Consider the following 23,669-nt stretch of genomic DNA (forward strand, 5'->3'; position numbering starts at 1 on the left):
ATACAGAATCAGTGTGCAGCATATATAATCATATGTGCCTGCTAATAAAGATTTGCCACCATGCAAAAAAATGTGTGACTCATGTCTGAGTGATAATGTAATTTCCAAATTAGTGAAGCAGTTCCTGCGGCAAAGCTACTCTATTTAGATCACAGAGTCTTTCCTGTTGTGTTTACTATCTCAGAAACGATGATCTGCAAGTGGCTGCACAACTTTCTCCGATTATGTTTGAAAGTATTGTTGTATTTTTAATTAAAAGCTCAAAGCCGGATAATTCGTTCAGCTTTCACAGTCCATAGAGCAGAGTTGCACATTCAGGGTACAAATGCTCCTGTTTGTCTGTGAGATCTTTACCCTGAAACTTGTGTAAAGAGGTGTAGGGGTGTGATCACAATATTCTGAGAATGAGTCCATGAAAGTCAGAAGTCTTAACTGATTTTCATTTGGCTGATCACACATTCAGAGTTCAGTTCAGTTACGTTTTATTAAATAGCACCAAATCACAACAACAGTTGCTTCAAGGCACTTTATATTGTAAGGTCAACACCCTACAATAATATAAATGGTAAATGGCCTGTATTTGTATAGCGCTTTACTTATTCCCTATGGACCCCAAAGTGCTTTACACTACATTCAGTCATCCACACATTCACACACTGGTGATGGCAAGCTACATTGTAGCCACAGCTGCCCTGGGGCGCACTGGCAGAGGCAAGGCCCAAGTACACAATGACCGAGACTGTCGGAGCCGGGGCTCGAACCGGCAACCTTCCGATTACAAGACGAACTGCCAACTCTTGAGCCACGATCACCAAAGCTACAATAATAGAAATTCAACAAACCCCCTACATGAAATTTAGGTCAAGAAGAGGAAGAGAAGTTGTGTGTGTGCAAGAAGCACACCATCAGAGCACAACTGTCAGGGAGTAATATAGAAACCGCAGACCCACTACAAGCTGTCTGTGAGTGCATAAGAGGACAATCTTAAAGGTGAGACTGGCTAAATTAAAATTAGCATTTTTGAATTTATAAAGCCTTTCTAAAAGATTTTCTGATCACATTCCAAACATCTGCTTTGTGAATGGATGGTTTGGTTTTAAGAACTGTTTCTTATAGGTTATTTTAAGTGATTTTATTGGCTCAGCCTACTTGACATTAAATTGTGTAGTAAGTAACTTATGGGCCCGTGACCTTAAATGAGTTTGATGCCCCTAAAGTTTACTGTCGATCTTCTTCATCAGGGTTTCTGATTAGAATGTGTTTTTTGACCTGGCAGCAGTTGCATACAGTGCTGCCAGAGCAGCTTTTGCAAGGTCGTACTTATCTCAACACTTGAATTCAAAATCCTAAGCTGTCTAGACAGGCTAATTTTGTGAGTCACTCTGCTGCCTGCTTTTAGTGCTATGTTCACAGCAAAAAGCTCTTTTGCTGGAGGACTTGAGAGTATATATTTGTTTAAGGCAAATTGATTGCCAACCCCAACCTTCTACCTTTTTGTTATTCTGCCATGTAAAAATGCAGTTCCCTTGAAAAAGCCTGAACTTACGCTTCCTGGACCACCTACCTGATTTCTATCCAACTAATTATGTATGCAGAGGTCTAGAGGCAGCGGCTTCTTCAACTTTCTCACTGACAATCACTGCAATATGTATTGTTCTTATTATTGTGCAGATATCCTTGTTGAAGCAAAGTCTGGAGATGCAGCTGTCCCAGTCGCAGTCGTCGCTGCAGCAGCTACAGCACCAGTTCAGCCAGGAGAGGGAGCACCTGAGGATGCAGCTGGAGGAGCTGCAGACGGAGCATCAGAGGCGACAGCAGCGTCTGCAGGAGGCCCACCGCTGCGCCATGCAGGACATGGAGCACGCCAGGCAACGTGATTTGAAGGTAACATTAAAGTGACCCAAAAGGCTGCTATAGAGCTTTTTTTGTCAAAGGTTTATTTGGTTGGTTGCAGCTTTCCTAGTGGCGTCTTTGTGGTTCCCATTTGCTGTGGGATTCCCAAGTACTTGTAGCTGTCCTCAATTTCTGCAATATCGCCTTCTGGTAGTGCAATCCCCTTAGTTCTGACTACCTTGCCTCTCTTTGTTACCATCCGACTACACTTCCCCAGATCGACTGACATTCCAGTGTTGTTGCTGTAGATCCTCGTGGTGTGGATCAGTGAATCAGTGTCTCATTCACTCCTACATCTCATCCATGTAGAGGAGGTGGATGATGATGGCTCCAACTTGGCGTGACGCGGTGTTATTTGCCATATCCCCATTCAGTTCCTATCTATATCTATATCTATATCATCGATAGATAGGTCACAAACACCACACTGTACATTTATTATGTGCAGTTTGCCAAGTCACAATCCTGTACTGAACAGAATAGAGAAGACATACATTTTGTGTGACTTTATCGGTCTCTCCCATTGTTGTGGAGGAACTTTGGTCCATTCTTCTTTCCAAGAAGTTTATAGGTATTGAGGTTTACACGCTTTCATTTATACACAGCTCTTTTAAAGTCCCACCACTGCATTTCAGTCAGGTTGAGCTCCCGCACTTTGACCTGGCCATTGAAACACCTTGATTCCTTTACTTTTTTAGCCATTCTCTTATAGATTTTCTGCTGTGCTTGAATTGTCCTGTTGCATGAGTTTGTGCCAAGCTTGAGCTGTCACGCAGGTAGCGTATACAGAGTTGTCTCAGTCAATGCTAAGTGTCCAAGTCCTGTGGCTGTAAAACATATCATCACCCCACTTTGGTCTTGTCTATCCAAAGCACTGAAGTCTTACAGTTTGTTTAAATACAGCTTTCCAAGCTTAAGTTTTTTGCCGTTTCTCTGACATTGGGGTGAATTTAGCACTAATAGAACAATTGTGGCATTGTGTTTACATAGCACCTGAAGCTCCAGTACAGCATTTATCAAGTGCCTCTGATTAGCAGCTACTGGCTACTACTTGCTATCTTTATTTTTTATAAAAGCAGTAAGGGTGTACTTAAGTTTTTAACAAGTACATAGAGTCCTCTGAAAACATTCTTTTTCTATGCCTGTAAGTTTTATCGATGGAAAGGAAATAAAACTAAAAATGTGTCATGAAGCAGTCTGATTGGCAAGATTTATACTGCAACACAGACTCCAGGCCAAATCAGTACAATGAGCAGTAGACTGATCAGCCCAATAGACACATTTTGTTCATTGCAAATTACATGAAAATAATAGTTTATGTCCTATTTCAATCCTTTTGGATGGACAAGCTGCTAGACCTGCCACATTACAATCTCTTTGCACAACCCTGTGAAGACAAAGAGACCAATGATAACACACCGCAGAGCAAATAACTTTTTAATTCAGTGAAAGCTGAATTTGAAATTGATTTTGCTCCTGACAGAGAGTCTTTCCAGCTCAAATAGATCAATAGGCCTGCAGACAAATACAGAACTTAATACAAAATGTTGTTGGGAAGCGTGTACTGCTCTCGCTAATTAAAACAAAGGATGTGGGTGACATACGGAGAAATAAAACAGTAATTATAATAATACATCTCAGCGACCCTCGGGACCCCTACATCTCTCTGCTCTGCATGGAGCATCAATCAGCAGTCATCAGTGAACACTGTCCTCTGCACTCAATGTTCCCCAATCACCGAATACAGTGCATTATTATTTCTATTTAGTTCAAAAAGTGTGTTTTCTAAGACCACTGGGCCTTCTTCAGTTCTGAATTAGTTGGTTTATTATCTGGTTTATTATCTCTAAGTGCTAAACCTTTCTCTAAATCTAAGCCTAAATTTAAACTTAATTCTAACTTTAACCCTAACTCAAACAGACTAACACAAGGGTACTAAAAAGTGAGAGCTGGTCAAGATGTTCTACGTTTTTAAGATCATTCTGATGGTTTAAACATGTTTTCATTTATCTATCTTTGTTTTCCTGTGGCAGATGACTTTAGTGACTCAGTCATGTTCTTTGGATGAGTAATTCTCAACAAAACAGCAAATAACAATCTGCCCATTCTCCACAGCCACATTTTAATAGGACTGTTACACACACATGTTCAGTGAGTGCATCCCTTCAGCTTGCCACTTTATAAAAGAGTTGTTTTATGATTGCCTCTGTGTGACACCTCTCAATTATAGCTACAAAACTATCTAGGTTTATGTAGATTTCACTATGCCAGACAGGGTATTGCAAAAAGAAAAAAAGAATGGTGACATAGACAAGAGACCGAGGATGCAACACCATCAATCTCTGGGTGATCACTTTGCACAGGTCACCTAGTGGGATAGCTCTAAACAGTTATGGTCAGACCCAGACTAATGGCAGTCACTGACACAGACTAGTGAAGGTTTATAAATACCTTACAATAACACAGAGAAGAACACAAAAATTTCCAAAATGTGAGCAAACAATTGGCGACAGTGGAAAGGAAAAACTCCCTTTTAACAGGAAGAAATCTCCATCAGCACGCTGTGGTTTTTAGCCCCCCCCTCCAGGCCGACAGGCCTGATGGACACCTAAGTATTTTAAAATTTAGGAAGATGCTGCCACACTAAGGTTTCATTTTAACCTCTACTCTGAAACTTAGATTTATTTTTAGCTGTCTTTCTAAAATATTCTCTTATTTATGCTGAAACAAACTGAGTTTGCCTTAGTGGTGTTCATTGCAATAACGTAGTCCTGCATTTCAGCATAATAAGAACTTTTAGTTTTTATATGTAAAATGTTGCATTCCTGAAAAGTTTCATGCTGTTATTCAATGTAAATAGTTTAAACGACTACATGAACTGTGAGCTTACAGACTCCTGTTATCCTCTCAGCCAGTTAGAGATGCTCCTCAGGAGACGTCTTACTTGACTTTTGAATGCAGTGGAGCCTTGTCAGAGTCAAGAGTAGAGTGGCAGTGACTCATCCCCATCATTACTTGCCCTGACTGACAGCAGACAGCCTCTGCATCAAGTAGCTCCACTGACAGCTCTGTGTTTCCTCTTTATAATGTCAAAAATATGCAAGTATAAACACAACATACCCTCTCCTCAAGGTGCCAAGAAAATGTTCTTCAGCACTAATCCGTCCATTTCACAGTCAAGGTCGATTTGGATCAGTTTTACATCACAATTCCAAATCCCATCTCCGTCTTGGACGCTGTAATTGTATTAATACTTTAAGTAGAATGGAGGTCAGGAAGCAGCGTCCTTATGATGTGTGTGTGTGCGTGTGTGTGTGTGCGCGCGCGCGCGTGTGTGTGTGTGTGTGTGTGTGTGTGTGTGTGTGTAAACGATAGAAAAAAGTGAGTCACACAGCTCTTATGAAATCGACAGTCTTCATTATTTCCCCGTAAACCGAACTGACTGCTGTAACAAACACGCTCCTCTCTGTTATCTTCATCTCCTCCTCCACTTGTTTCTCCTCTGATGCAAACGCACACAGCACTGGTACATATTTGCTCACTATACCCACAAAATTGACCACTTTTTTTGTTGCTCAGAGTATGTCTTCCTCTGTCACAGACTTAGTTAATAAGCTGGGAAACCAAGTGTTAAAAGCTTTATGGAGGGCTTTTATGGTGACGGGGTGTTTATGTTTCTGTCGGAGCGCAGGGAGAGAAAACTCAATTATCCCGTGTGGAGGCATTTGAAGGATGATTTGTGATTTGTCTGTGTGTGTGTGTGTGTGTGTGTGTGTGTGTGTGTGTGTGTGTGTGTGTGTGTGTGTGTGTGTGTGTGTGTGTGTGCGGGGTGGGGGGTGATGAGAGGTACATTCATATTGTCTGGTGTTATCTCTTCACACTTCACAGGAAGTTATATCCAGGGAGTAATACATTTGTTCCAAATCCTTGCTATATACGCACATACACACACATTCAAATAACCAAAGTTTGCTCCCAGACTTTCTGCAACTAAAAGCTGCAACTAGAAGCAGTGAATGAGCGTGAGGCAATTGACAGTATATGGAATTTCCTATCTTTTGTCTTAGTTATTTCTCCAATACTTACTTGCCTTCTTTTGTCTGCACGCTAAGGGAAAGAATGATTTCACCTTCAACAGTGGTGTTTTTTAAAAGGACGTGTAGATATTAATTCAAATAAATATTTAAAAAATTGCAGGCACCCACCATCCAGGCTGAAATATCACTATCAGATGGATTGATGTTATTCTTTTTACTGACATAAATCCTTCCTGTTGCTGCAGTCATGTAAAAACGTTTTCACACAAGATATGAAGTCCTGTGAAAAGTAACACTAACTGCTTCAATAGGAATTTAGAGGGTTACATGTTAAACAGCCTCATTGGACTAGTCATGTGTCTCTAATCAAATGCACTTGATTGATTGATAATCAGCAAATGTGACCATCTCTGTAAAAGCAGAGGTTGTGGCAGTCACAATCTTTCCAGCCCAAGTTTGGATCGTGTAGTGCATAGAGAAATAGCAAAAAATCATCTATGTCCACTGTGAGCGACCATCTTTGAACAGTGGCGGTGGTTTACGACACCAACTGTCTGCCATCTATAATCCAGTTTTGAGTTCCCTCCCCAGATGCCTTAACGCCCACTCACATCCTGGGCCATCTGACCTCAGGAATTCGCATGATAAGGTGGGGCCAGGTTTCACAATGAGCTCACCCAAAACCCTGGCTGATTGGGACCCACACCCAGTTTCACACCTTGGCTCAGGCGATTAGAGGATCATCAGGGGGTCCTTTTGTCCCTCTGTGGGGGGATACTCCCACTAGGTTTAAATCTGGGACTCCCCACCATTTGACCTTAGAACTGAAGAAGCTTCTCGGATGAGAGGTGAAACGTCTTCAACCAACTTAAAGAAGTCCAGACACTTTTCTTTGCACGCTCGTTTGACTACGATGACCTGGATGACTGAGAACCTTCACAGACCTAAAGCTACATCTCAGACTCAGACTTAAGTTGGTGTGTTAAATACTAAAGTTCATAATAAGCGTATCATTAGAAAAAGTCTGATCAACTATGACTTGTTTTAAAGGGTTGCCGGCAGAAAGCCTTCGACAGTATAGATTAGGTTTGTATCTGAATAAACCACAAGACATCTGAACCAAAGCTCTTTGGATAGACAAGACCAAGGTGGAGACAAACAAATGCTTCACACCAGCTGTCAAGGACAGTGGTGGAGGAGTGATGATCGGGGCTTGTTTTGCAGCCATGGGTCCTGGGTACCTTGTAGTCGCTGAGCCAACCAGCTCCTCTTTATACCAAAGTATTATAGAGCCAAATGTGAGGCCAACTGTCTGACAGCTAAGGCTTGGTCTACATTGAGTCACACCATAGGACAATAATTCCAAGCACAACAGCAAATCTACTACACTGACTGAGACTAAGTCCAGACCTCAACCTAATTGAAATCCTGTGGTGGGACCTTAGGTCAGCTGTGCATAAACAAGTGACCACAGTGGTTCTATAATTTACTGGCTCATTGGGTATACTTAGTTCACACAGGACTTGTAAGATTACTGTGAAAATGTAAATTGTCGTGCCTGTGAATCAAGATTTTCTTCTAATTTGTGCATTACCTTGGAGGGTCAATCTCCAAGGTAATGCACAAATTAGAAGCAGCATTACCTTGGAGATTGACCAGATATTTGACCATCACTCCGTTGTTTTGTTTTTTTTGTTGTTAGTGGTGGTTTTGTTTAGTGCCACACAAGTGTTACCATCCATGGACACTTAAATTACATAGTAAATTTTTAGAATTATTTGAACTTTAAATTTTACTGGTCACCACAACAGAAAACAGCATGCACCACTCAGTACTGACACACCTTTAGCACTATCTTTAGTTCTGAGTGCTCCCATATTTTTTATTCAGAGTTGCCTCGGTAGAATGTTTCTGATTCGTGGTACTTATGTAGTGCTTTTCTACTCTTTCTGAGAGAATAGAAGTACTTCTGGACATCTCCCATCCACACAGCACTTTATTCTCCCGTTAACTTTTTTTTTTTCTTATCACACACACATTCCCACTCCAATGAATTCACCAGGGGCAATTTGGAGTTCTGTGTCTTTCCCAAGGACACTTCAAGAGGGATTACACCACTGACCATCTGACTAATAGATCACCTCCCTTCCTGTACAGCAGCAGCCCAGTCAGCAACAAAAATGTCGCTGGTACCATTTTGTTAATCACAAGGTCATCATTCACTCAGACAGTTCCTGCTTTCTTCACTGTTTTACTTTAAATGTCATGATTAATTACAGAATACACATAATGCTGTGTTGAAGAAGCATAGAAACTGACTTTTAAGGCAATAAACTCTTCTCATACATCAAGCGCATCAAGTGGGTTCGTTTTCTCTGGCTTCAATTCAATCAGATTTCTTTTTCCAGCCACGAGAGTTGTTTTTTTCTGCCATAATTCTTTATGTAGTGAAATAATTATCTATGAGGAATGCTGAAAGTTAGTGTGCACATGTTCAGACATCACCTGTGCTACTTTTCGCCTGATCTGATCTGACCTTCAAGTGCTGCATTAAAAATAAATCACCAAATCCCCTCAATCATCTCTGGAATAACGGTAGAGTGCAGTCATTTCCCACAGTCAAACACCGAAAAGGGCCTTTTTTACTAGTCAGGTGGTGTTCTCTGGTCCAAAAAGCTTTGAATATGGTGAGCATTATCGTATTACAGCAGCTCCAGGGTCCGAACATGTTACCTGTTTTAAAACCCTTGTGTTGGCTGCAGGTTAGTTTAGGCATTAAGATTCTACTCAACAGTCTAAGATCTTGAATGCGCATTAGACAGGCTTTTAAGCCACATCCCTTTCAGATGCCTCACTTTCTCCACCTGGGGACTCTCAGTGGTCTTTGGGGTCAGGATTCAGAATTGCACTAAAAGCAGCTGAATCAGTTTGCCACAAAACCTGAGGGTCAATTTTCTCAGTTCATGTCTTTGTATGTTTACCCGAAGCTCTTGTTCTTCAGTATCACCACTTTTACTTGTTAAATGGATTCAGCCACCAGAAAAGTAACAAATATTGACCGCTTGGTAATGGAAAGAAGATTGAAGAAGCAGGCCTTCACACACAAACAGCACAGAGAGACAAGACAGGGGAGGAGGTGAATGTAACAACAGTTCAGTCAGTTTGTAATTAAAGGATTCACTGCAGTTAGGAGAAAGTAATGCTCTCCTTTTAATTAAAGGAATAAAAGGTATGCTTTTAACTGACTCGGGGCACAAAAGCAACAATGATCAATACTGATGAATAAGATAGATTAGTGGCTTTTAAAACTCTTACAGGATTCGCTGCACATATGAACTCAGTGAAGGACATTAAGAATATCTATGATAATTAAAGGTTCTCCCAGATCTTAAAAAACTGCAGTGGTGCTACTTCAAAGTCAAACTGTAGAGCTTGTGTTTTGTGACGTGTTCAAGAGAAACAGAATACTTAGGCAAGGATTAGATGGATTAAATCAAGTCCTTAAGATTTGCTCAAGTTTCAAGTAAGGGCCAGTGGACCAACACCTAATCTTAAAAAGGAAGACAGGGAATGAATGAGGCCCTAAATAGATTATTTGGAAGTATAAAATTGAGTGTAGTGTAGTGTCTCATGTTGGACACGATAGTAAAGTAGGCTGCCATGATTTATCTGCAAGCCCCTTTGTTACCCTCCTCCGGCCTAGCTTCTCTTTTATATTTGAGTGAAAGAGGTCTTTGCTGCTTTTCCTTCTTGGGCTGGGCACTGAGCATATATAGGCTACATTTTTCAGATTTTTGTTTTGTTAATCTGAACTAAAACACAAAAAGTTGAATTAAAAATAGAGTATTTTTACAATTTAAATATTTTAATTAACTTCTAGGTGTGGCTTCTGATTACAGTTAAGTCAAAATGCTTATTTGCACCACTTTATGTTGCCATAAAGTGATGCACACTTTTTGGCAGCATAAAGTGTGCATCACTTTTGGGTTGGAAGATTTCAGCTTACAAAATCTTGAAGATCACTTTGCATGTCTATTCTTTTATCTGTGCCAAGATTATACCAACCGCTTACTTCACTCATGGCGTCAGGTTAGCTACATAAAGGTCGACGAAACACAACCAGACAACAAAATAAAAATCCTTGTAGTATGGTAAAAAAAATAATAATTGAAAAACAATTGAGAAAAAAAGACTCAAATTTATACCATAGATTATTTTCAGAAAAGTTTATCCTTGACCTTGATCCTTGAGGTTGAGGTAGCTGAGATTCAAACATGTCGAAGAATTTTAGTAGATGCACCAATGGTATCAATTTGAAAAAGTTATGTTGCATCGTTCTCAATTTATCACATGTGAAAATCATGACTGAGGGGTTAAAAGTGCTGGAAACTGCAGTTCCTTCAGTGGCCACTTGAGGCAGGCTCAGAAAGTGAATGAGTACTCATAGACTCACATGTTAAAATGCCCCAATTTACAGCAGAAGCAAACATGTTTTCAAGTTAGTACAAAAATAGTTTTGGCTTCGGTGGATAGTTTGACATCAGCTGTTTAGCGAGTCAATTTGTTTTATAGTTCATTGGTCTGGATACAGACTTTTATGTCCCTTGTTTGTGTGGTTGGTTTCTGTTTGGTAGATTTGGTAGAAAAAAGAAACTGTGGTGGCAACCAAAACATCCATCATTGATATACAGACTGTGTTTGAGATTAATCAGAATAATGTTGCCTTTTATTAAGTTGCTGAGGATTGTTATGTTATCTTTTTAGGACTTAATGTGATTCTTCTGCTCTAAAGTGCAAATAGGAAAATTATGTAAAATATGAAGCAGCTTTTCATCGTGAGAAAACAGAGAGCCCTGTTATAGCAGATAAATGACTGATTCCACTATAAATAGCAGTTATTCCTTTTCTTTTTTTTCTTTCTGAAGTCATTAATGCACTGTGCTGCTTTTGGTGCTTTTGAAGGGTTACCATAAAAACAGCATGGGAGCCCCATCGAACACTGAATAACCAGGGCTGCTGTCCGCCAACTCAGAGCGAGCCTCATTTCAATATTCAAGCATCTCTTCAATCCATGTATCATTTCCCAAAGGCATTACACACTGCTGAATCAAAATTCAGATGTTTCTGTCAGCCTAATTTGAATATCATTTTAGATCATTCTCGCTGATGGATTGTGGTTGAAAATTTACAAAATGGCACCTGAACATTTCACTGACAAAGAAAAGCGAGCTAAACTCAGTGTGAACCGTGGTGTGCTTTAACGCTTTGTGCAACAATGCAAATGAGATCTGAACGTCATCCAATATTTCACGACTGCTGATAGAAAAAGTATCAACATTTTCCTTATCTATTGTCATGCTGGGTTAGTTATCTTGATACCACTTTAGACAAAGATGATTAGGTGGTTTGTCCAGAGTTGGAAAGAACATTTAACACATGTATGGATGTGTACATACCTATTAACGATGCTTGCAATAAGGACGTGAACATAAAGTGTTACCAAATGCATCTGGCAACCAAAAATCCAACCAAAAATCTAATCAGACAGTTAAGCGTTTAAAGGTTTTACTAAGTTCAAGAGTTGGGTTTTAGAGAGACGCACTGGAGTTTCTCAGATTAGATGATGGACAGTTGAGCGAGCAACGTGGTCCATCTTTTTTATACTTCACTTAAGGGCTATGTGGTCTGTGATGGTTGTACGTGACACTGTGATAGGTAGTGAATGTAGGGAGCAGTGGAAGAGGAGAGCTTTTCTGGAAAGAAAAGGAATGAAAATCAGTAAAAGTAAGACAAAATACTGAATGAAGAGGGAGACAGTTTGAAAGTGGATGGAGTAGAAGGTGAATGAGTTTAAATCCCTGGATTCAATTATCAAAAGCAACAGACAGTGCACAAGAGAGGTGAAGAAGAGAGTCCAGGCAGGATGGAGTGGGTGGAGACGAGTGTCAGAGGTGATTTATGACAAAAGGATAGTACAGGAGGGAAATAGAAGGCAGAGTTGAAATTGTTAGGATTTCGACCAAGATTAGAAATCAGTGCATCAGAGGGACAGCTCAGGTTGAGTGTTTTGGAGACAAAGTTAGAGGTGACTCTAAGATACATGTGCAGAGGAGGGATATTGGATATACTGGACAAAGGATGTTGAAGATGAAGCTGCCAGGCAGGAGGAAAAGAGGAAGACCTCAGAGGAGGTTTGTGGATGTCATGAAGGAGAACATGCAGAGGGTTGCTGTGACAGAGCAGGATGCTAGGAATAGGGTGAGATGGAGGCAGACAGTCCACTATGGTGATCCCTGCAGTTAAAGCCAAAAGAAGTAGTTCAGGTGGAGGCTACTTTCTGTAAATTAGAGGTATCATCATCATAAACACCTTTGTAAGCTTAGAAAAGCCTTGACAATGACTACTGTTAATCTCTAAAGAAGTCATATTGTACCAACTTATACCTGCATGTTGAAAAATAGCGCTTAAGTAGTACCCTGTGTGTGTAATCTCAGTGATAGCTTTAGAGGACTGCTTTCTGGAAACAGAAATGAGGCTCCTGATAGATTGCAGAAACACTTTAATGGCCGTTTGACACAGAGACGTCAAATCCTGACAGCAACAGCAGCGCTGACTATTTCTCAAAGAAGTAAAAGCATGTTTCCTATAAACCGCTGCTAGAAAGGCACAAAGTGTGGATACTCACACATCAAAAACAGCCTTTTCTGCCAGAGTAAACACTCAGCTGCCAGCAGCGTAACATTAGTAGGTCTTCACTGATGTTACGATGTGTGTGTGTGTGTGTGTTTGCTTTGTGGCAACCCTCCAGTAAACAGTGCTAATGCATGATGCTAATGCTGTGTAAGCTTGTCTGTTGTTTTTGCTAATAGTCAAATATGTTTTTCTGTTTAAACTGTTTAAGTTCTTGTTTGGAAACTAAAGTGGAAATCAAAGAGCTGAACGAAACAAAATGAACATATTTATTGTTTTATTAATTAAATAGTTGAGACTCTTGCTTTCAGATGCCGAATATGGCAAAAACTTTCCAGAAAAGCTGAAAATTGGAAGTGTACACAAAGACTGCCTGACTGGTGCCTTTAGCCTAATACTAATTAATGTCTTTGTGCCTGTTCCTTCTTCATAGCACAACAACAGCAAAATTATCAAAAGAATCTGATGGCACATCACTCAGTTTTTCTCTCTGTGTCAATATAAACGAGTTTTTGAAGGGTTACCATAAATTAATTAATTCTAGCAGGACATGATGTGAGCTCCAATCCTGGGAAATTGCCTCTTAACATCCATTTGTCAGATCGGTCAGGATATATCTGCAAGCTTCTTAGAAACCCACCTCTATCCCATCTCCAGTTTTCCATGTTTGCATGCAGAAGGATGAAGAGTAGGGATGCGCCAATCCATTTTTATGCCTAATATCCCTACGCACACCTTAGCTTTGTGTATCTTCCATTAAAATAGTGATGTAATACCTAAGCAGTGTGACACAAACAGAAAACAAAGACTGTCTGCCTTCAAAGTGAAAGTTGGGTGTTTTGAAACATGCTGGTTGCACCAATAAAGAACAACGTTCAGTGACGGTGAACACTTTAGTTCTGGTGTGCCGCACTTTTCCAAGTTCAGTAGCTAGTTGGCAAGTGTTTGCACACAGGATGGGTTTTTTTCTTGCAAACTAATGGCAACCAGAATGATCTTCCAGCATCCAAAGCAGATGGAAATATGCAGCAATATGAATATGAAGCACTTCTGGACAGGAACGGCAAACCTTCTAGGAAAAGTGTTTATGAGACTTGAAATATGACGGAGAAAACTGTCTGCGCGTTCTTTAATATCACATCTCCAGAGCGGAGTGACTTATAATTTTTTCTGACATTTCAAATGTAACAAATGTAAGAAAATAGCGTGTGCACTATGATGCATTCAGACATAGAAGGTGACCCCGATTTGTGCAATGTGCAGCATAAATAGTGTGTTTCTTGATGCTTCAGTGGTCAGTTTCTCCTTCAGCTCATAGAGGATTTTAAATAAAATTGTTTCCTTTTTCTTTCTTTCTTGCTCACTGTTCCAATTCATTGTTTTTATCCCTCTTGCCTCTTACTTTTCCCTCCCACTCCATCATTTCCTCCTATTCTGTTCATTTTCTTGCATTTTTCCTGTCGTTGGTCTCCCTCTGGTCCTCCCACTCCTCCATTTCCCTCTTTCTAATTGTTTTTCTGACCTCTTTTTGTTTCTCCTTCACCCTCCTCTGTTTCCTTTTTTTACCCACCTGTCTCATCTCTCCATCAGGAGCTGGAGGAGCGTCTCCGCCACCATCACCATGCAGAGCTGCAGTCTCTCAGAGAGGCTCACCGCCAGAGCATCGAGACGCTCAAACAGCAGTCAGAACAAGAGCTTCAAACGCTCCGCTTTGAACTGGAGGATGAGGGCAAAGCCATGTTAGGTAAAGTGTGTGTGTGTGTGTGTGTGTTTGGTTGCTCTGTGTTTGTGTGTGGGTGCATACATAAAAACAGATTAACCCACCCATGAATTTTAAGTATATTTTGCCTTGATTGGAGAGTTTTTAGTCAGAGTCTGCACTGATTTTTCAGTTTGAGCTGAAACTATAGAAAGAACAGAAGAATGTTTAAGTAGAACCGACAAGTATAAACACAAATATGAATATATTTGTGTTTATACTTGTAGGTTGAATATGAGACTATTGGCAGGACTTCAATTCAGCCATGAGATCCTCCCCCCTGTCTCGCTCTGTTTTCACACTGCCACATTAAGTGCTATTCCAGACTATATAAAGCTTTAAGTGGAAGTCATTTATGAAACCCTCAAACACACCCTGTGGCAGCTGATTTGTGTCTACATAAAGGAGACTTCACACACCTATGAATATGGATTCCTGGTGGTTATTTCAGAAGAATCCAAATGGAAAAAATGCAGCAGGGGCTAAACAGATTCATGTATTTCAGAAGAAAGTCTTGAGTGAAAGAAGGTACTGGCAGTGAAGGACTTAAAGGGAAAATTAGGGCTGCCACATTTATTGTGGCTAATATTTTATCCTCTATTATGTAACACAATTATTTTTCAAAAAATATATATTTTAAACTGGATTTCTCTGAAATGTAAATGCATTGTGAGCTTTAATTTGGCAAAAGGACCCAACACGTGTAAAATGTCACAGGGTCAGTGTCTCTAGTGAGATTACCAACTCCCGGTGCAACTCTCTCCTCCGGTCCCAGCGACCTCCTGATAACAGGAGAGCCTAATGAGCCAATCAGCCCCAGCTACCCTCCCAGCCTCCCGGGCATTGGCCTCTGAACCCACTGCACCACGCCTCCTCTGCAGCCGCAGCCGGGTTAACTGATGGCACGACCATAGCTGGACTGGCCATCGGGCATACCGGGCATTTGCTCAGTGGCCCGATGATTTTTTTATTTATTGTTTTGTGACGGTATAAACAATGAAAGGTGTTGGATTGGCCAGATGCTGGCCAGTGTGTAAAAAAAACTCAGCTGTTTGGTGGTGGCATCGCGGAGCTCCCATAGATTCAGTAAAATTAACAAGCGGTGGAGGCCAGCACGTGGACGAGGAGAGACCCGAGACCACAGTGTTGTTTTGGCATCCCCCAATTTTTGTAACCTGACCCCAGACTGCAGGCAAAAGTGTGCGACAGGGTCCATCTGTACTAGTGCATCTACAATAATATGAATGTCCAGGAAAAAGTTAGTTGTTTCAGGATTTATACTTTCATGTATTCTGCATTTATTAAATATTTATAAATTTTGATTTGGTTTTGGCTTAAAGCTCATGAAAAAAACTCACAAATCCATCATAAGTTTTATCGTAACATTTTCTCATTTTAATCAAAAAAGGATTCAAAATACAAAACTGTCCAATTTCTGAAAAGTGAGCTGGCTGACGAATGGAGCACAGACAGCACTGTGAGCAAGTCCAACTGGAAAAAGAAATCAGCATCTCTGTGAGCAGATGAAGCATAAAATCATGCAGTATTTATACTCTTTAAATTTTTATTTACTCAAACTTCAAATGAAATAATGAAATAATTTAAGATATTTTAAGATTTTCATGAGCTCTAAGCCATAATAATCAAAATTAAAACAAAGAAGGTATTAATTTATTCATTTTAAATGTATAAATCTGTATAGAATATATAAAAGTTTACCTGTTTAAATTAAAAAGTGAAAAAAAATGAAGATTTTTACAGTATTTTAGTTTTGTGAGATATACTTGTACAGGCCTCTCTGTGATACATCAGCACAGCTCAGGGATTCCCAGCTGGTGCAGACGGAGAACAGTTGGAAAAGATGAGGTCACATTATCACACATTTGAGCCAGTTTTGTTCGTGAGGACACAAATCTGTAATTTTCCAGCTCCCTGGCAACGTTCTAGCTCCATGGCAACGTTCTGTTAATGTCAGAACGTGTTGGACTATAGCAGCTGGTAACCTGGTCCGTTCACCATTAGTGAGTCTTGGTCATGTTTACTGCCTGCTCCACGCTCTGTTCAGACAGCTCATTCCCCCGAACCTCATGGAGTTTTTCCAACTAGTGGAAACACATCGGAAGTGAAAAAGGACGGCTGTGGGAGATATCTGTTTCAATAAAACACTCAGAATTTGGTCCGAGGGAAAGTCATGCAGTAGAACGATGGGTGATCATTTTTGCCTGCTTTCTCACAGTTTGTGTTTTGTCCTGTTTGTCGGTTGTCGTCTCTTTTCAATTAACCATCCCCATCGATTGTGGCAGTTAACCACCCCTCCTCAAGCCTGGGTCTGATCTCATTCTGTCAAAAGACAGTCTTTCCTCCCCACTGTAGAACAACATTAAAGCGCATTTAGATAGCTGGTCTTGCACCGCGGTGCTATAGAAATGGCATTTCCGTGAATAATAGCTGTAATTTCAGAATGCAAGATATATGGATGTTTTTTACATGACTGTAGACAGACATTCTTTCATCACAGACTACATTATTACATTTCTCTGTCTTACGTTAATGTTGCTATTTGACAGGAGAAACATCTAGTCTTTATTATTTTCTCATTATAATGCAGTGTAGGGACAACAGAGTAAAATGAAACATCAACAAGGATCTAAAGTCTAACAAAACCATATAAGGACATAAGTGAAGTAAATTCTCAACCTCACCAAATATTGGTGCCAACAAACCAGTACTGTGCTGTGATAAATGGTCTTCCATTACCCTCTATGTCATGGTCCTGACACTGGCAGGCTCCAGCGATAATATTGTTTTATTACCTGTTCCTCCTTATATCTCTTACCTTTTTTTCTATCGTATCCCCATATGTGTGTATTCGCATGTTCTAGTTTTTCCTGTTTGCCCATCTTCTGACTGGTTTTGAACTGCAGAGAGAAATCATGTGCAGTTCGTGGCTGTATCTTCTTTTGTCTTTCAAAGCTAATAGCAGTGTGTTCCCTCACCATGCTTCTCTAAGCCATTAGACTGTTTGCAATAAAAGGTGTTCATTGAAGTGAGGATTAAAGGCCACTCGGGTAAAGGCAGCAGAGGCATTCTCTTTATGGGCAAAGTTAGAAAAAAGAAAGTAATGTGGTAAGAATGCCTTTGGATGTAATGAGCTCTTTTTGCAAATAGACAAAAGGCTGAAAGGAGCTTTCTGAGTAAGTCTTGCGTGCCTGGTGACAGTGAATCTGAAATATGCAGACTAGCTTTGCTTCATCATGTGCGCTATGCTCTATGCAAATGAAATGTGACCTCCTGACATTCGTGTATTCGATCATATTTTTCCATCAGCCTCTCTGCGATCGGAGCTGAACCACATTCACGCGTCAGCCATCGAACACTTGAGACAAACCCACCAGCACGAGTCAGCCGCCGCCAAGGCCGAGCTGGAGAAGACGATCGAGAATAACCGGACACAGGTACTGTGAGACTTACTGAAGATGGGCTGGCTTATCACAACAGCATTTCCAACCACATTCATTTCCACCGCCACCACACCACCACGAGCAACAAAGCTATGTGATGAATGGGCATCTAGTGAAGGATGAATCCTCAAAACACTTTACCATATTCTCTCTCTTCCATGGCCACAGTGAAGATTAGACACACACAGCATTACATTCTCCTGTCATACACACCCGGCTTGACTTATGTGCACCGGTGAGCCATTTAATTTGGATCAAAGCCACAGGCTGCTGATATTTTTATGGATTTTTCTTTATTTCACCAAGTTTTTAAATTAGCCCGAGGTTACATCGAGGTGATTAGTCATATAATTGATTACTTGAGCAACAAAAAAATAATTGAGGACAAGCTGGATCAATGTTAAAAGTGCTTAAAAAATAAGGAGCTTTTCAAGAGGAAATGTTGACTATGCGCCAGCCGTAGCTTTACCTATTGACTCAAAAATGAGCAATTTAAAGGTGTCGCCTTGATTTGTGGAAGCTTTTTATTTTTTTATATAGACTAAATTTTTACAACCCAAGAAAGTGTTCATGTCCAAAGCAAATGGATACTGTTAGCGCTGAAGAATTCAGCCTCAGTTAAGCTCACTACATTGGTCTGTTTGCAAACAGTGACGTCGCCTCAGCTCCGTACCACTTATACCAGCACTGAGGGAGGAAATAGTCCCCACATTACGATAAGTGTCTCCACTCAGACACAGTCTGCACATCAGCGCTGGTGTAAGAGGAGAAAAAAGTACCAAGTCTTTTTCTTTTCAGACTTTTGCAACATCGCCCTCTGTATATGATGTCGCTTTTTTCATCTGGCATAGTTTGCATGGTGAGGATAAATGGGCCATAAAGAAGTGCCAAAAGTTGCACTTCCTCAAATGAGCACTTGACACACGGGTCTTTATAGTCTCCTTTATGGAAACTTTATTGCAGTAAAACATGTTTTATAGGCTGGTTTTTGTCTCGATTGTTAATTTCCCACTTCATAGAGGTATCGAGTCTGTTAACTAGACCTAACTAACTAGCAGACATCTGTATGTCTGTGTGAAGCAGGTTATCGTTAACTCTTGTAATCCACCATCGTGTCAAAATATGGACGCTTCTTCTTCCAACACACCAACGTGGTGGTGGCCAAAATGCAAAACTCAAGGCTTTAGAACAGGACTTCATTAATCAGCTGGTGAAGTTGTGATTGATCAGCCACCATCCATCTTCAGTATACAGCCCATGCTCAAATACAAAATCAGTGATAAAACATTCAGACACTAATCTAGTTATCTAGGTCGCACAGTCCTCTAAAAACAAAATTACTTTCAAAGAAATCAAAATCAAAGAAATTCAGTGGGATGGAGTCAGTGTTAAATGATGCTACCAGCATCATATACCACCTGCTCACAAGCACACACACCACACTGCAGGCAGCCCTCTGAGCACCACTTGTAAATCTTTCTAATTACCCCCAGCACAGTGAGTTCCATTCTCATCACCTTATGATGTTCTAGCAGAGACGCACAGCTGGTTCTCTTTAATACTGCCACTATGCACCCCCTAAATGCACACGTGCACACACCCCACCTTTACTCCCTCTTTAGTCACAAAGAGAACAGGAGGACAATTAAAGCTAATAGGTACACGTTACAGTCTCAACTACCTGCCAGTCAAGCAGTGATGTTTGAATTATGCTTCAGCTGGAAATGTACGGCATGACTTCAGAGATAAGCTGAATCCCCTCTTAAACCTATGCCGTAACCTCACATCTAACCTGACACACACCTCCCAAGAAATGTAACTACATGTTCAGTCAACACAGCCACTAGGACATCATCAACCTGTTAGTGAGGATCTGTCTTAAAGCCTCAAACTGTTTTCACTCTGGGAATTTGAAACTGAATGTGACAAGCGAGGGGTGGTCAGCTAGCAGTCAGCTGTGAGGTAAAGCAAACCCTCCTTTATTCTTGTTTTTGACCACAATGTGGACCATGATGTGCAAAATTATCCTCATATTTTATTTAAAAAGATTCGAAATGAATGACTGAAAAAGTAGCATGTTTTCTGATGTCATGGATTACAGGAGACAAGGGTCAGTTTCTCGTAGATTTCTACATAACTGTGTTCTGCCTTTTTCTTTGCATCTGAAGATTTATTTATTTATTATTTGGTCCGCTGAGATCCATAAAGACATCCAAGTTACGAAGAAGTTGATTTGCCGCTCACAAAGCGATGTACATAGCTGCTCAATATTTTCTTTTCCTGAGGAAACACCCACTGGACGAGTTTCATTGGATGGAAGGTTGGATCCACAGGGGGCAAATAAATATTTGTCGGCCCATTTTTTTCTTGATATTTTTCTTGTTTTATGTCGAATGCATTACCAACTCCCTGCAAGTCATCTATCTAGTGTTTTTGTTCTTATTGCCAGTGGCATAAATGCTTTGTATAATATGATGTTTTGCAGATGAACTGAGCAATGAAATTAATAATGCCAGAGAATGCCCATTCCTGAATATAAATCACAATTAGACACAAAGTCTGACATTCATACTTTCCTACATAGTAGTAGGATAATAATCTAATTTACATTGGTAACTGTTTAACAAGAAAAAAGTAAAAAGCCATTTTTACAGGCCTTTGAAAAGAGAAAGACCTCTTCCTCTTCATCACCTCTGCAAACTCTTTAAACAATCATCAGATTTAAACCCAGAGACTTGATTACCGCGGGAGCATTGAGCCACACAGTATGTTTTCATAGTTAGCAAGCTGTTGCTATCTGTTAACCATGTAAAGTCATGTGGAAAGAAGCAGCTTTAGTTACTAGTAGATCAATAATTTCCATGGAAGATATCGACTTCCACCACTCACTAACCTGTCAGGAAATAACACACTTTTCTCTGGTGACTGGGTTACTGTTGGTTGCTAGGGGTTCTCTGGGCCTGCTTGAATGAGGCTTTAGTAATGGACATTTATGTCCATGCTGTAGGTCTTGGTTATTATTTTGCTAATGATTTAATAATGTTAAAAGTCTGCCTTTAAACATTGTTTTTTACATTTAAATTCAACATCAGTGGGAGTCTGTGTTTACAATAATTCCTTGTTTACTTTGCTGAGGCATTAATGGAACATAAACTGAAACTTTCTGAGTTGAGTCAATAGAGCGGAGGAGCTCAGTGGCAGACGGGCGTCACGCTGTGTTAAATAATGCTTTTGTACCTCCAATTACTTAACAGATGGGGAGGGAGAGGCTGATGGAGTGCCGAGGTGTGTGCAGGTCTTTGTGTGCACAGTGTCATCTATCCTTGTCTAGATATTTATCATGTTTGATCTAACAGTCTTGTCTGAAGAATTACCCCGCCATCAGTATCTCTTGACTTTTAATAACTATTCCGGTCCACTTTGATTGTATTGTTGCGTTCATGATGATGCTCTAGTGCACATGAGAACATTTGTTTTCTTCCTCATTGTTAGATTTAAAGCATCTTCAGAGAACCGTTGTTTCCTTTTATCGCTCGTATTATTTTTCTCCCCACTTTGGTTCTGTTCTCATGGAGCCATGGTTTTTGGAGCAATGTGTTCTTAACAGTTTTTGGTAGAATTTGATATGAAGTGATTAACTGAGATTGTGACGGGCAGAAAAGTGGCATATTTCCCATATTAGTGTTGGCAGTCCAGCCCTGGATAAACATAATGACAGCCAGCATATTTTACAGCAACAGTATGAACCACCTTTGTCCCGCTGAAAGGAGGAATTAAAAGTGAAGGCTTTACTGTTAAAATTCACAGATATACTTATGAATAAGACAGTAAAGAACTCAAAACTAATAAAAAAGCACATTTAAAGAAATAACAAAATAATATAACAAATAACTCACACACTGTTTAGAAACTGGGGCACAGCATTGTTTCCCCTGAGAATAAAAATATGTATTCATGGCAGCAGTTCATGGGATTTCATTGGCTAACTACTAATACCCATTGAAAAATAAAGTAGCTCAGGAAATCACACCCTAATTTACTGTAGAGCTCGGGGTAACAAATGTCCTTTTTGATTATTATTTGAAACGTTTATTTTTTAAGGAAAAGAAGAATAAAGAAGGACTAGGCAAAACAGAGAATGACAAAGCGATCTTATATTCTCCTTTACGGCGCTGTTCACATATTATATCTGAGGTGTTTAAAAGACAGGATAAAATTAGATTATAAAGAGAGAGACAGCAGATAAGCAGACAAAAAAAAGATGATAGATCAACTCAGACAAGATGCAAAAGTAAATAAATCTCTCCCCCAAACGAGCCCAACACTGGGAATTTTATCTCGTCTTCTGCAGTTGTGAAATCAAAGGCTGATATCTGCTGTAATTGAAAGAGTATATTAAGTTATAATGTCCCGTATCATTCGATAAATGCTCTTCCAATTAGCCTTTGTTTCTTTCTTTAATTCTGCCAGCTTTCTTTCCTAATTTCCCTTCATCTCCTGCTCCAACGCCAGCCAAGATTTGGATGAGATGAAGAGTAAAATGAGTAAATTGGTCATTAAAGACTCATCTGGCCCATCACCATTGTGCTTGATTGTGCTGAAGGTTTTGGACTTAAAAAAAACAACAGCCAATTACATTAAGTGAAAATGCAGATGGCGATGCAAATAGAAACAGTAGTTTGTGAATATGAAGCTATTATACAAGATTATGGCTTCTGGATATGTGAACACAGTCCTTGGCACAAATTGTTATAGTGCCAAGTTAAATTAGATTTTTCACAGGGAGAGGAATCATTAGTAGACAATAACGTGACAGTGTTTAATCTAATTCTGATGGTGTTAAGTGGCACTCAACTGAGAGTCTTCAGATCACATCTTGCTTCTTCATTTAAGTCACCAAACGTAATGAAATGTTTGGCATGTGAGGCCCATTTCACCTCCCGGAAATTTCAGAGTTGAGTATGTTAATGACAATGACTTGAGAAAGGTTTCAGATGTCTTTCAGTGTTTCAGGCTCCTCTGGAAATGGATTCAGCACATTTTTTCTCCTCATCAATCAACACAAAATGCTCCATGATGACAAATAAACTTTTTTGTAATCTTTAAAATCAACCTTTTATTAGATGAGATGCCAAAGTTCTAAGAACAAACACCAAGGAGACCAATGAGGACTAATCAGAGGAGTGGAAACACCTGGGAAATCAAGGACAATGAGACAAAGGAAGCAGTCTCTTGTGTCTAAAACACATCAGAGACAAATGACAGTCAACATAAAACTGAAAGTTACTAAAATAGAAACACCGAAATGAGAGATGACAAGTTAAAAAAAAATTATATATATATATATATATATATATATATATATATATATATATATATATATATATATATATATATGAAACAGTGAAATAAGTAACATAATAAGGCGTCATTGTTTCTTTAAAGTTCACCTTTTACAGGCACAGATCAATTTACCATTTTCAGGCAAATCTGAGATGATATTCAGAGCTACAAAGAGGATAAATCGCAGCAACTGACCTTATGACTTTATCAGTAGCTATGCACTATTCAAAATAATCCTTTTCTATATTATACCAGACCTCAATGCACCCCCTCAGTTCATGCACTGTATATAAAAGAAATTTAAGCTCCCTATTAACAAACAACAGAAAGTGGAATATTTCTTAAAGTTTGCGAAGCTGTGAGTCACATGTTCCAATAATGGACTCGTAAATGCAGACAGGCTGCGTTGTTTTTTTTGGGGTTTTTTATGCCACTGTTTGGTTGAACCTACGCGTCGTTCACCGCACCCCTGCTGGGAAAATCACT

At 39.8% G+C, this 23,669-nt stretch overlaps 1 protein-coding gene across 5 annotated transcripts in view; it reads left to right on the top strand.

Annotated features, from left to right (window-relative positions):
• fam184ab (family with sequence similarity 184 member Ab) overlaps nt 1-23,669 on the top strand; it is a 225,611-nt gene that overhangs the window by 164,008 nt on the left and 37,934 nt on the right. For all 5 annotated transcript variants that reach the window (XR_014869412.1, XM_085133283.1, XM_085133286.1 and 2 more), the window contains exons 14-16: nt 1,672-1,884; nt 14,211-14,364; nt 17,707-17,834. Coding sequence is in view for 4 of the 5 variants with exons in the window: in XM_085133283.1 (XP_084989409.1) it covers nt 1,672-1,884; nt 14,211-14,364; nt 17,707-17,834 (495 nt within the window). In the remaining variant the exon portion in view is untranslated. The remainder of the gene's footprint in view (nt 1-1,671; nt 1,885-14,210; nt 14,365-17,706; nt 17,835-23,669) is intronic.

The sequence above is a fragment of the Neolamprologus multifasciatus genome, chromosome 15 (assembly GCF_963576455.1).
Source record: "Neolamprologus multifasciatus chromosome 15, fNeoMul1.2, whole genome shotgun sequence".
Lineage (NCBI taxonomy): Eukaryota > Metazoa > Chordata > Actinopteri > Cichliformes > Cichlidae > Neolamprologus > Neolamprologus multifasciatus.